Source organism: Corvus hawaiiensis, chromosome 15, assembly GCF_020740725.1.
Source record: "Corvus hawaiiensis isolate bCorHaw1 chromosome 15, bCorHaw1.pri.cur, whole genome shotgun sequence".
In the NCBI taxonomy this organism is placed as follows: domain Eukaryota; kingdom Metazoa; phylum Chordata; class Aves; order Passeriformes; family Corvidae; genus Corvus; species Corvus hawaiiensis.
In genome coordinates, this window is record NC_063227.1 from 6946582 (window position 1) to 6959291 (window position 12710).

At 58.0% G+C, this 12710-nt stretch overlaps 1 protein-coding gene across 2 annotated transcripts in view; it reads left to right on the forward strand.

Annotated features, from left to right (window-relative positions):
• The first annotated feature begins 553 nt into the window (after positions 1-553).
• CAMK2A (calcium/calmodulin dependent protein kinase II alpha) overlaps positions 554-12710 on the forward strand; it is a 34419-nt gene continuing 22262 nt past the window's right edge. Inside the window, exons 1-3 of one of the 2 annotated variants that reach the window (XM_048319724.1) lie at positions 554-786; positions 6314-6408; positions 9334-9393. In XM_048319724.1, the coding sequence (XP_048175681.1) occupies positions 725-786; positions 6314-6408; positions 9334-9393 (217 nt within the window). In that variant the 5' untranslated portion in view covers positions 554-724. The remainder of the gene's footprint in view (positions 787-6313; positions 6409-9333; positions 9394-12710) is intronic. The other variant, XM_048319723.1, reaches the window with a different exon arrangement.

The following is a 12710-nucleotide window of genomic DNA, read 5'->3' on the forward strand; positions in this document are numbered from 1 at the left end:
TGGGGAGCAGCCAGCTCTCCACTGCAGTGCGATTGGGGCCAGCCCCCCCGAGGACCCTGGCTGAAGGCGGGACGGTGTGGGGACCTGGGGACCTGCCATGGTTTCTCCAGCTTCTCCTGACACACTTCTGCTCCATCTGCTCCCTCCCACCGCAGCGTGTCCCCCATCCCACAGCCCTCAGGGCCCCCAGGAATGCTGCTGTAGGTACCAGCAGGGCCTGTATTTTTTTTGGGGGGGGGGCATAAGCAGTTGCTGGGGTGACAGCATCCTCCTGCAACATGGAAACCATGGTTTCCATGGAAACCTTTTTTGCCCCAATTATTTTACCACTGCCACAGCCTTTAATTTGCCTTTAGTAGTTGTATTTTAGAGATCCCCCCCTCCGCAGCAGGTGGGTGACCCCCGGGCAGCCCCCGGGCTGGGTCCCCAGCAGGGCCCTGGTCCCCACGGAGGGCGGCGGGTTTGGGAAGCAGTTGCCCCGGCAACAGAAACAGGGCGTTTCTGGCAGCGGTGGTCACCATGGGGACGGGGATGCTGACGAAGGCTTGTGAAGCTGAGAAGACAAATTGCCCTCATCATTATCTCTGGGCTTGTCAATCAAACATATTCCCTTATTTACCTCAGCGAGGAGAGAGCCCCGGGAGCACACGGAGAGGGAGGGAGTGAGAGGAGAGCTGCTTGCCCCAAACTCCGCACCGGGAGGGAGCATTTCCAGCCCCTCGGGATGGCCACCATCACCTGCAATCGCTTCACCGAGGAGTACCAGCTCTTTGAGGAACTGGGCAAGTAAGTTGGAGACGGGGCTGAGATGCTCAGAGCGGGGCTGTGCCCTGGCTGGGAGAGAGACTCGGCAGTGCTAGGAACTGCTGGAGATGGGGGAAAGGAGATGGGCATGGAGAGAATGCAGTGGGAATCAGAGAGGGCACACGGGTGAGGGTGGGGGCTGCCAGCCCCAGACCTGCTTCTCTGTCCACACCTGAGTTCAGGGGCTGCTGATGGGTGTTTGGCTGGGGACTTGGGACACCCCAGCAGTCTGGAGTTTCTTGGGAAGGGCTCGGCTGCCCCTCTTATGGAAAAGCTACTCCCAAAAAAGAAGGCTGCTGGCTCCCTTGGGAAGTTCTCCAGCCGGGAGGAGGAACAGGACAGCTGAGGAGGAAAGCCAAAGCAGTGGGCACCCCTCACATTTCTTTAGGGAATTTTTCTGTGTGGATTCACCGTGGCTTGACTAGACCTGCAGGAGACCCAGTCTGCCTGGCAGCCCCCAGAGAATCCTGGTGGGTTTTGGAAAGATCCAGGATATTCCCCAGCCCTGTCCCAGTGCAAGTGAGCCATAGCCCTGGCTGACCCAGCTTTCCTGCAGGGGAGGGCTCAGCTGCTCTGGTCCGGGTGTCATCGCGTGTGCCTGGATCAGTGCATGTCCGTGTGTGTGTGTGTTTGTGTGTGCAAACAGAGCTGCCTGTGCACAGTGAGGGGATCCTGGGGCGCTCTGAGCACTCCCGGGTGGAGCAGGGGATGCCAGGTTCCCCGTGTGGAGGGATGCTCCGCGTCCCGCCCAGCGTGTGGCTGTAAAACGGGTGCAGGAGTGAGCAGGCGTGTGCCTCTGTTTTGGTTTCTGTGCCTTTTTTTGGAGCTGGTGTGTAAATCTGGGGCGCGTGGCCGCCATCCCTTCAGAGCAGCTGGCAGCACGGTGGTGGGCTCAGGGTGCCTGAGCTCCAGAGGGGAAGCTTTGTCCATCCATAGGCACAGGGAGGCTCCAACCCCGCAGCCCTGCATCGCCCGGGCGCAGAGCAGCCTGTGCCTAAGCGTGTGCCCACATGCACGTGGGCGTGTGAAATGGGGGCGAGGGAGAAGGGAGAGGGCAGAGATGGGGAAATGGAGAGGCTGAGACAGGAGGACTTTGTGCTGGGCTGCATGCTGCTCACATTTGCCAGCCAAACCTTGGCACCAGGGTGCTGCCACAAAGTGCAGCTCTATGGAGGCAAATGGGCCCCCCCATCCCGGGATACTCACATCCATCCCTGTGGCATCAGGGTGACAGAGAGGGGCTGGTGGACAGCAGGGGATTGGGTTGGGGAGTGGGTCCCTGTGGCACGGACAGCCCCAGCTGGGACTGCAGGCAGGGGGATGGGCACCCACCAGGGAGCTGGTGGCAAGGTGAGATGTGGGACCTGCTTTTTCCAGACTTTTCTCGGCTTTTCAGAGCTCTAGGGCTTTGTGGTGGTGGCAGGGGGTGGGCAGGTGAGGCAGTGGCTGCTGGGTGTCTGTGGTGAGGCTGTGGGGCTCTGGCTGGGCAGAGGTGGCTGTGGGGATGTGGAGGGGAGTTGGCAGGCCAGGAGTGATGGAGGAGGACCAGGAGGGCTCCTGAAGGTATCTGAGCTGCGACGCTTTGCTGGGTGGGTGCTGACCAGAGGGCTGAGCACCCAGGCTCAGGGGCTGCCTGCATTGCCCGGCACTGTGGTGTAAAACCACTCGGACAGATGCATTTTAACAGGAATAAAGGAGCAAAGCTGGCGCAGCGGCTCACCAGCCCCTGAGAGCATCGCACCCAACCACCCCAGTTCTGGGGTGACGCAGGGGCAGCAGCCCCAGCTCGGTGCATCCCACAGCTTTTCCATCCACTCAAGAGGGCAGGTACAGCTGCAGCACTGAGGTGTTCCCGAGTTAGGGGCTTCACCGGGTTAGCCAAAGTGCTGTGGGGCTGGTTCGGGATTTTCCACTGGGATGGTTTCCAGCACATCCTGGCACATTCAAAAATCAGCGGTTTCCCATGGGGAAATTTCCGCTTCACGGGCTTAGAGAGGGAAATCAGGACGAAGTGCCGCACCTCTGCTCTGCTGCGGCAGCTGCTCGCGCTGGGAAGTGTTCCTCCTCTGGAGAGGTGCTCCCGGTGCCAGCCGGGGTGGGGGTGTCCTGGCAGGGGTGGGCAGAACGGCTCTCCCCACACCAGACCTTGGTAGGGAGCAGCGTCCTGCAAGGATTCGGAGCAGAAAGGGTCCATCTTGAGTTTGCTGTCCCCAAGGGACTGGAGCGGTATCTTGTGGGGGACACGGTGTGTCCCAGCCTGGCTGGCAGGACGGCAGCTCTGGGTGCCAGGCTGCTGCACCCACCCTGCTTCTCTGCCGTTTCCTCGGCTGTCACCCCTCCTGACACCCGGGCAGGTGGGGGTTTGAGATGTCACACACCTAATGGTGGCACCACGGTGGGGCTTTGGGGGCAGGCAGAGATGGGGAGAGAGATCTGCAGAGTCTGCCCAGCAAGGCACAAGCCCTTGTCACATCCCTGTACCTCCCAAGCATGGTAGGACATCTGTCCCGAGCGGGGGACACGGAGCTGGGGAAAACCCACTCCTGCGGCAGCCCCCGCAAAGCTGAGCGAGTGAAGGGCTGCTCCGATCCCCCACGCTTGCAGGAGGGAATCAGGCGGAGGGCGGGGGGCAGTAGGGGGGGACAGGGAGAGGATCCTGCCCACGGCCCCCCGGAGTAGGACAAACATGAAGTGCAGCTCCATCGGCGCCTCCAAATCCGCCCCCGCAGCAGGTTCAGGGAGAGGCTGGAGACAATTACCGTGCCGAGCCGTAGGATCAGCCCCTCCGCTCCCGGAGCTGCAGGAGAGGGGGCTTATTAAACAGAAAAAAAAAATGGAGGAACAAAAAATCCCCAGCCCACACTCTTCTCTCTAGAAAGGAGATAAAGTGCCTCGGAGGAGGAGGAGGTGTTGAAGAGAGGGAGGGCGGCAGCAGCACAGCCGGGCGCTGGCAGGGAAGGTGTGAAAAAGGGAGAAGCGGAGCATCCTGGTGGCAGAGCCACTGCTTGAGCTGGTGGGGGAGGCCGTGGGGACAAGGCATGGGGTCATGCCTGGCCTGGGGACCAAGGGACAGAGGCTGCAGGGCTGGGGCTCAGCAGTGCTGGGGCTCGGGGCTGCAGGTACAACATCACCCTGCGCTGGCACCCAGCCGGGGGACAAGGACAGTCTGTACCCACGGCCCTGCAGGTGATGTGCCTGTCCCCTGCTCAGACCGGGACATGCTGTCTCATCCAAGCCAGGCAGAGATGGGGGTCCTCAGCTGTCACCAGGGTTGGGGTGATTCCCATCCAAAGACCCAGCGCCCTGGGAGAGAAGGGACAGGCTGCTGCCCATGGGCAGGGAGCAGGAGATGATTCCTTCCTTCCAGAGGGGTTTCTTGCAGCACAGTGGGGCTGAGCTCCCTGCCTGGCACCCACAGCGCTGCCTGCAGTGCCCATGAGCCCCTGGTGTGGAAGGGGATGCTGCCTTTGCTGGGAAGATGCTGTATTGAGATGGAGCAAAGGGGGGCTTTTTTTCCCCTAGGCTGGAAAAATCCTGCACAGGACTGAGTAGCAAGGAAGCAGCCTGGCACAGTGGAACAGAGCCTGGCTGGGGGTCAAACACCCAATGTGGAGGGTTCCTGGCTGGTGCAGACCCACTGAAGGACCTGACTGGAACAAGGAGGAGAGGATAGCAAGCGTGCTGTACCCCTGGGTATCCTGCACCTGCATCCAGTGTTCCATGTTCCACCCACCCTCCGGGCACACAGGGTTTTGCTTATGCTTTACAGACCACAAATAGACATTTGGTTTCTGTTAGGAAGGTCTGGAGGAGCCAAAAGCCAGGAATGTAGCTGGGGAAGTGAAACAGCCGCTTCCCATGGCTCCCCCTTTTTTGCCATTCAGTTCTAATAAATAGATGAGCAAGTGGCTGTGGACACTGGGATCAGGAGTGACCACCAGTCCCCAACCTCCAGTGGATCTGGGACACCTACACCGCTCCAGCCTCATGCTGGGTTCTGCAGTGAAACCCCGAGCTGGGGCAGGGGGATATCCCTGCTTGCTGCACTCTGCTGCAGACTGTCCTGCCACTGCAGAAACATCACACATATCTTTAGGGAAAAAAATAGAGAAGATGAGTCCCAGGGATCCACAGGAGCCCACAAACCCTACACAGTGTGGGGTTCCCAGCCGGATGAAGAGAGTAACACCACAGGACTGCTGCCGTCTCTGGTCTCCCTACCTATGGCAAGCTGGATATGAAGCATTTCACCCACCCTTCCCAGTTAATTCCTCCCCAGCATTCAGGGATATTAACAGCTCAGCTCTTTCAGCAGCCAGGATTAAATGGCAGGATGGGGAAGCTGGGAACCACCAGGATGTTTTCTCCCAACTCCTGCCTGGCACGTGCCATGAGCGATGCTCTGCGCGGCAGCACCGGGCACGTGGGCTGCCAGCTCTGCTGGGGCTCCATCCCCACCCCTCCACACCCGCTGCTTGCCTGCTTTTCTAAAAATCACATTCAAACCCAAATTGCCCGTCTCCACCCGCCCCCGCCGCTAAAATCAATTATCTGCCGCTCTCACCAGCCTGCGGCCTTTTATTCCTCGGCAGGGAGCTGGAGTGGGGTGAAGGGGAGTGGGGGGAAGGTGGGGCACGAGGTGGGATTGCTTTTGATAGTTGTTATTTTAGCAATTGGAGAGGTTTGGCAGGAAAGGGAACCTGGCACAAAGGTTTTACTCAGCAGGGCTGGAGCGTGCATGTGTGTGTGCGTGTGATTGCAGTGCCGCAGCTCCCAGCGCTGCGCTGGCACTGGCACTGCCACGAGCTGGCAGGACCCGGGGTACGGGGTACAGGGGCAGACAGGAGTCTTTGGAGCGTCCCAAGCACTTGTGCTCGCTTGCCTGCCAGACCCCAGGAAAGCTCTGCATGTTGGCTCATGCGTGTGCAAGGTGCAGCAGCATCCATCCCTGTCCAGCCTGGCTCCATCCTCGCAGTGTCCCCTGGGCTGTCCCTGCCTGGGTGACAGTGTTGCAGTGGGAGGGAATCTAGCACCGGTCACAGCTGCCAAGTCCTGCTGTGATTGGAAGGTCCAGGACAGGCAAAGCCACACAAGAGTGAAGTGGCCGAGAGCTGTGTGGCAGCTGCAGCCATCACGGTTTCCCTCGGGAACCAGCACCCCCGGTAAATCACTGCCCCTTCCCTCCTGGCAACAGGTAGGGCAGAGCCAGGAGGAAGAGGAGGAAAAGTGCACCATGCCTGGGGTGTCCCAGAGGAGCGTGGAGGGGAGAAATCCACCTTTATCCCTAGGTCTGCATGGGCCTCCTCCCATCATTCCTCAAGGACAGCAGTGCAGAGAAGCCAGCTGAAATCCCTCCATGTTTTCCCCAAGTCCCTGCCCCAGTCAGCACCTATCCCCATGCCCATCCTCACCCCCATGCCTGTGGCTGCCCCTCACCCCACGGCCATGAGTGCTGAGCTGTGCCTGTGCCCACACCAAGCCCTTCACCTCTGGCTTCTTCTGTTCCCAGGGGCGCTTTCTCCATTGTCCGGAGATGTGTGAAGGTGTTGGCAGGACAAGAGTATGCGGCCAAGATCATCAATACCAAGAAGCTCTCTGCTCGAGGTAAGCACTGAGGGTGTTTTGGGGGAGGCAAGAGGTGAGCAGGACTCATGGAGTAGGGAATTTTTCCCCTCTGCATGGTGCTGGGATGATGCCTTTGATGTGCAATGAGGTGGGGGGTGTTTGATGTGCGATGGGGACCCCCTCATCCCACCCTGTCTCTGCTGCAGTACACACCAGACTCCTTGATGGATGGGATGAATGTCCCAAGGAGGTGTCTTGGTGGCTGCTCACCACATCCCATCCAATCACAGGGATGCATCTGCAGCCTGGCTGAGGCTGAGGGGCACTCCCAGACCCCAATCTGCCTGAGGAGCCAGAGGACCCCATTTCTGTCCCTGAGACCCCCCACCACCCTGCACACCACATTGCAGCAAAATGATGGTTACAGCCTTGCAACAAGTCAGACCATGCTAGCATCAGGCACGGTGTAGCAGAGTTATTTTGGGAGCATCACCTTCTGAGAGGGCCCCTGCTGACCCCCCATCCCTGCTCTGGGGTCTGTAAGTTTTCTTACTCATATACCTACATCAGTGAAATGGGAACATCCCTTCAGGTGGGGGTTTGACTTCATTTCTATCTGGAGATGGGCCCTCACCCCTCGCTCCCGTCTGGTGAATCGCTCTGGTGGAGCACATTGGCTGTTTGCTGCTGAAAGAGGCGCTGGCGGGTCTGTCCTGGTGGGTCTATCCCGGCTGTTCCTCGGAGTGAGGCTGAGCTGAGCCAGCACAGAAATCACCAGCCAGCCCTTGCCCCAAGCCAGGGACCCCTCTGCCCCCAGGCACCTGACAGAGGAGCTGTGATGAGGAGGATTGAAAGGATGAGGCAGCAGATGCCGTGTCCCCACTCCGGCTCCTCCCTGGCTGTTGGGAGTGCAGGATGGGTGCTGGGAGGAAGCACTCTGCCAGGAGGGTTTAATTAACCTCCCTCGGTGTCTCTCCCAGTTCCACTGCTGACCTCCCAAGGCAAAACTGAAATGCAGAAAAGAGTGACAAGCTCCTTTCTGACCTGGAATTAAACCAGGATGTTGCAGTCGCCCTCCCACAGTGCTGCCAAAGCGGCACAGCACCGGCACTGAGCCCCTCAGGTCCTCCAGCACAGATCCCTGCCCCTCTTCAGGGATGCAGATCATTCTCTTCCTCCAAAGCCGAAGGCCAGGCTCTGGGCAGGGTGTGTGGTGCTGGGCTCAGCCCTTGGCTCCTGCCCGTGTACCCCAGCTGGCAAACGCCTCCCAGTTTGCAGGGCTGCCTGGAGCAGCAGATTGAGCCGCCCTCCCTTTGCTCCCTCCTGCCTCCGCTCGCCTCCTCCGGCAGTTTGCCCCTCTCCATTCTCTCCTGGGATTTGTGCTGTCCCTGCAGTGCCCAGCAGTCCCCTGGAGAGGCTTCACTGGGGTTATTTTCCCTGCTCTGCCAGCTGGAATCACCAGCAGCTTTGGCTAATGGTCTGGGACCGTGCAGTGCTGGCAGGGAGGACGGCACTTCCCCAGACACAAAGGGCAGGAAGGCGAGAAGTGGGGAGAAGGTGAGAGAAGCTGCAACACATCCCCAGCCGTGGTCTGTTTCTTCAGACATCCTCCTGGCTGCCAACACAGGCCAACAGGAAAGAAGGTGGAGGTTTTGGAGGAAAAATGGGGTTTGGGTGTGTGCAGGAGCTGGATTTGTGGGGTAGGAGTTGCTGTAACTCACCTCCCCAGAGAAGTGCTTGCCCCACTGGTCACACTGTCCCTCCATCCCATCCCTGTCATCCACCCCACAATGGACTTTAGTCGTGAGAACAGCCTGAACTCCAACCTCTCCTTGTCACCCTGTCCCACCCTGAGAAGGTTGTCCCCCATCAAGGGAAACACTGTGGGGAGCTGAATGAAGCCACCAAGGTTATCTCAGCCTTCAGCTCACAGACTCCAGCACAGGCTGCAAAACTCAGCCCAAGCCCCGGGGTGCCTCTTGGACAGGATACTGAGCCCTGGGGAAGGCTGCAGCCCTGCAGAGAAGGGGCTGCGTTGCTTTCACGTCTCAGCGGTCGGAGACACCCAGGTTTGGTTTGATGCAGAGCGAGACTCCGAGGTGTGAACCTGCAAGGTAGCAGTGATAGCACCGAGAGACAGCAGCCCTAATTATATCCTGGCTTGTCCTGGCTGCTGAGTTCCTGCACGAAATGCCTCCAGTCAGGGTGGCTGGGTCAGGTGTGAGCAAGAAGAGAAGTGCAGAGGAAGAAACAAAATGATTTGCAGATTCATTTTGAGCTGTCCCAGGGAGGAGGATTTTTTGGCTCAGCTCAGCTTGCTTTGCCCAGAGCTCTGTTGTGTCACATCCCCAAACCTGCTGAAAGCTGGGGAGTGGGACCTGGGCTTCCTGTTTGGACACAGGCGCCAGTTCCAAGACAGGGTTCTGCAGTGTAGGAGAGCAAAGCCCTGGTATGGAATGGCTGACGATGGCGAGGGGGAGTGAAGCCCATAGCCTCGTTTCATCCTGACACCTCTTGCTGGCCAACTCTGCCTTCAATTGCTCAAATTATACCATGTGGGGCCAGAAATGTCCTGGCTGATTGTCTGTGCCTGGATGAATAGGAGAAAAGGCAACAGTGCTGCCGGCAGGGATAACCCAGACAAATCCAGGGTATTTGGGAGGTGATCAGAGATTGTTCAGCAAAGAGAAGAGAGAGGGGAGGGCAAGGGATCGTTCCAAACCCAAGATTGCCCATGGCATCAGTGCCTGGGGGCTTAGCCAGGGACTGCATCTGTGCTGGGATACTGCCCATCAGGCCCTGATGCTGAATTTATCCCAAAATATGTAACTTTTTAGGAAAAAAAAAGCTGCTCTCTCTCCCCCCAGGTTTCCTGTGCCAACAGCTCCTCCGAGAGCCCAACAGAAGCTGAGAGCAGTTGATTCCCTTTCTCAGATCCTAATTTAGGGCCATTGCCTCTTTCAGATCATCAAAAGCTGGAACGAGAAGCCCGGATCTGCCGTCTCCTGAAGCACCCCAATATTGGTAAGTGCACCCTGCACCCCCCATGCCTGGCTGTGCTGCCCACCTGCCCTCCCATGTCCGAACCAGGACATCCATAATCCAGCCCTGTCTGCAGCAGCACGGACTGTTTGTCCCAGAGGTTGAGAAGGGCTCAGTGTTGTCCTGCCCAGTTGATCTGCAGAGCCATCCCTCCTCTTCCTCGTGGGAAGCACCATCTTCAAATGGGGCCATGGGAAGAAAGGCCCCACTGGGCATAGGGGGACTGAAATAGGTCCGGACTAACCCACTTGGCCATAGCTCCCTCAGGGAGAAGCGGAGCCCCAGGAGGCTGCAAGAGGCTATTTTTACTGCTCTCCTCCGGCTCGGGTGCTGTATTCCTCTGCATGCTCCAAAAAGCGGCTGCAGCTCGGAGCAGCAGCAGCAGCAGCGCGGGGCGTGTAGGAGGAGCGATGGCGGGGGGAAGCGAAGACTTTCCCACCGACCGTCCATCTGAAAGTAGCCTCCTTCGGAAAAGCTGTTTCAGGAAAACTCCTGAGCCCCTGCAAAAGACAAAAATAGGCCAGAAGGAAAGAGAGAGAGAGAGGAGGGGAGGGGAAAAAACTGCAGTAAAAAAAATACCCAAATTCCATCCTGGAAGTGATGCTGATGCAGGCTCTTGATCCCTGTGGATAGTCTGGATGAACCCCTTCTTCCCTCAGCTGCACCCCAGGATGTACCAACCCCATCGGGATCCTGAAGCTTTTTGGGAAAGGATTTGGTGGTTTCTGCAGCCCTCTCAACCCCCAGTCGGGAGCTGGGAGGGTTCCCCTGCGGCTGAGCTCCTCCCTGGCCCCCTCACTGCTCCGGTGACCTGGATCCATCCTTCCCCAGGAGCTGCTGCAGCAGATCCAGGGAGCTAGATCCAGGGCCACTGGGATGAGCCATGTGGCTCCTGTCCCATAAATATTTCAGTTCCAAAAAAGACTGTCGGCTTCCATCTGTCTCGGGCACACGGCTGCGTGGCAGGTGTCCCCTGCATTGCCGGGGTGCCGGACCCTGCAGGATTCCCCAGCCTCTGCTCCAGCAGGACCAGGAGCTGCCCTGCAGGGGTCCCTCCGGGACGTCCAGCCTCCCCTTTGCACCAAAAGACATGCGGGGACCGCCGAGACCGGAAGGAAGCGCACTGCAAAGTGTCTGAATAGGAAGAAATACTAAACCCAGAGGAACTCACCGAATGAGACCTGCAGGACGGTAGCTGCAGGTTCCCCAGGTTCCCAGGTTCCCAGCTTGGCCACAGCTCTTTCCCAACGCTGTCTTCCACCCTTCCCTCTCCATCACCTGCCCGTGGGGCTGGCGAGGTCTCCGACGGCCAAAACACCTCACCCGTCCCTGTCCTTGTCCCCCCTTCCTACACTACCCCTCGCTGTTCGGCTGTGACCTGGCAGGTTCAAAGCTGCAAAGGCTAGAAGGGGTTAACAGCATGAGATGCTAACAAGCCCAATCTGCTGCTATTTATACCCAGGAGGCTCTTCTCCATCCCCCACCCCACACCCTCTTTCCTTTCACTCCCCTCCACTGCTCCTGCTGCCTGGAAACTTGGGTTTGCAGCTTCCCTTCCGTGCAGCAAAGGCGGCTCCTTACCCACACAGGAGCTGGAGTGAGCGGTGCCACTGCAGAGCAGCCTGGCGTGAGGAAGAGGAGGCACTGCTGCTGGATGAGGCGAAACAGTCCTGTCCAGCCCTTCCCGGGGAGAAGCACCCCAGCTCCCAAGGGGCTTTGCAGCCCTCTTACTTGTTCACTGCAGCAAGGTGGGGTCCTTCCATCTCCCGTGGGAATGCTGTGCTGCCATTCCTGGAAGAACCAGCCTGTGATCTGCACTGCGCCTGCTGGAGACCCTCGCGTGGAAAGCTGTGCACGGGCAGTCAAGGGCAGGTCCAGGTCCCCAGGACCCCACAACACATCCACAGCACTGGGTGACATACTAGGGAGCGCTGCTTCCTTTAAGGGAAGTCTTGCTTTATTGGGAAAACTTTGGCTGCACCCAGCCCTGGAGTTTGCACTCCAGGTACTTATCCTCTGACTCTCATTCCTGAAGCTGTGTCCTGCTCCTGCCTTGGCTCTTGGCTTGGAGCTGGAGTGGTTTGGCCGGTGCGGCTCTCTCTTGTTATGGTCAGTAACAGATACTTGTAGGATCAGGCTATATTTAGAGCAGCTGCTCCCTCTTATACCTTCTTCGCTCCTGGCTGCCACAGGCTTTGGGACTTCCCCAAGCAGGGAACGTATCCAGACCATTTGCTTATGGTTATGCTGGTCCTATCTGCACTGAACTCACCTAATCCCCCCGAGAACACTTTGGCTTCTGTGGGATCCCAGGCGTGATACTCTCAAATCCCTCCCAGGCGACATGAAACAGGAGGAAATATGTTTCTTCCAGCAGAGGAAGGCAGAAAAGCTGGGATTGTATGTTGGAGAAAAACGGAGCAGATGCAGATGCTGGAGCACAGGGGATGTCTGCAGAGGCCAGCAGTGGGGAAGGATAATTGGGGAATAAGATGAGCAAGTTGTGTCAGTAGTCAAGACCACAGGGGAGACAGACAGGAAGGATGCTGCCCAGCTCATCAGACCTCATTTGCCCGGTGCCTTGGCCAGATGAGATGATGCTGCTGGCAACACGCTCTTGGCAGCCACTGGATTTGCCCACAGAGCTTGGAGACGGGAGAAGGACCAGCAAAGTGGTGTTTTCTGGCCTGGAAGATAAGAGCGACACAGTGCAGCGTCTGCACTTGGTGCTGGGGCTGTTATCTCCCCTGGCTCACACTGAGTCTGGAGGATGTTTCCATATAGGGCTCAGCTGATTTAGATGCAGTAAAAGGGGCTAGGAGTAAAACTTCCCACAAAATCTCTCACTGAATGTTTCTTTTTTCCTCCCTGATTCCCAGCATTCTTAAATATGTTGAAAGTTGCATCAGGCTGAAACCAGGTGAGAGAGAGGAAGCGTTAAATATTCATAGCCTCAAGGGAATCAAACAAAATATGACGTGGGGGACAGAGGATGCTAGACAACTCTCTGTTTATCCACCCTACCTGTTTCTGTGCCTGTCCCCTTGCTGCACACCTGCCTGTAAGTGTGAGCAGGGATCTGAGCCTGAAAAATCAGCGTGCAGCTGCAGGGTGACAGGTTTGTAGCTGGCTGTACCTGGCGAGGGGTGTGCCCAAGGGGAGAGGGTGCCAGGAGACGGGGAAATTCATCCTCTGGAGATTTCGAAGGAGAAAAGGAAGGTCATGAGCAGAAAATACAAAAAGGCCCTTGAGTGCCAGAGTTGTCAGTTCAGCTCCCTGCTGAGCTCTCCCTCTCCTCG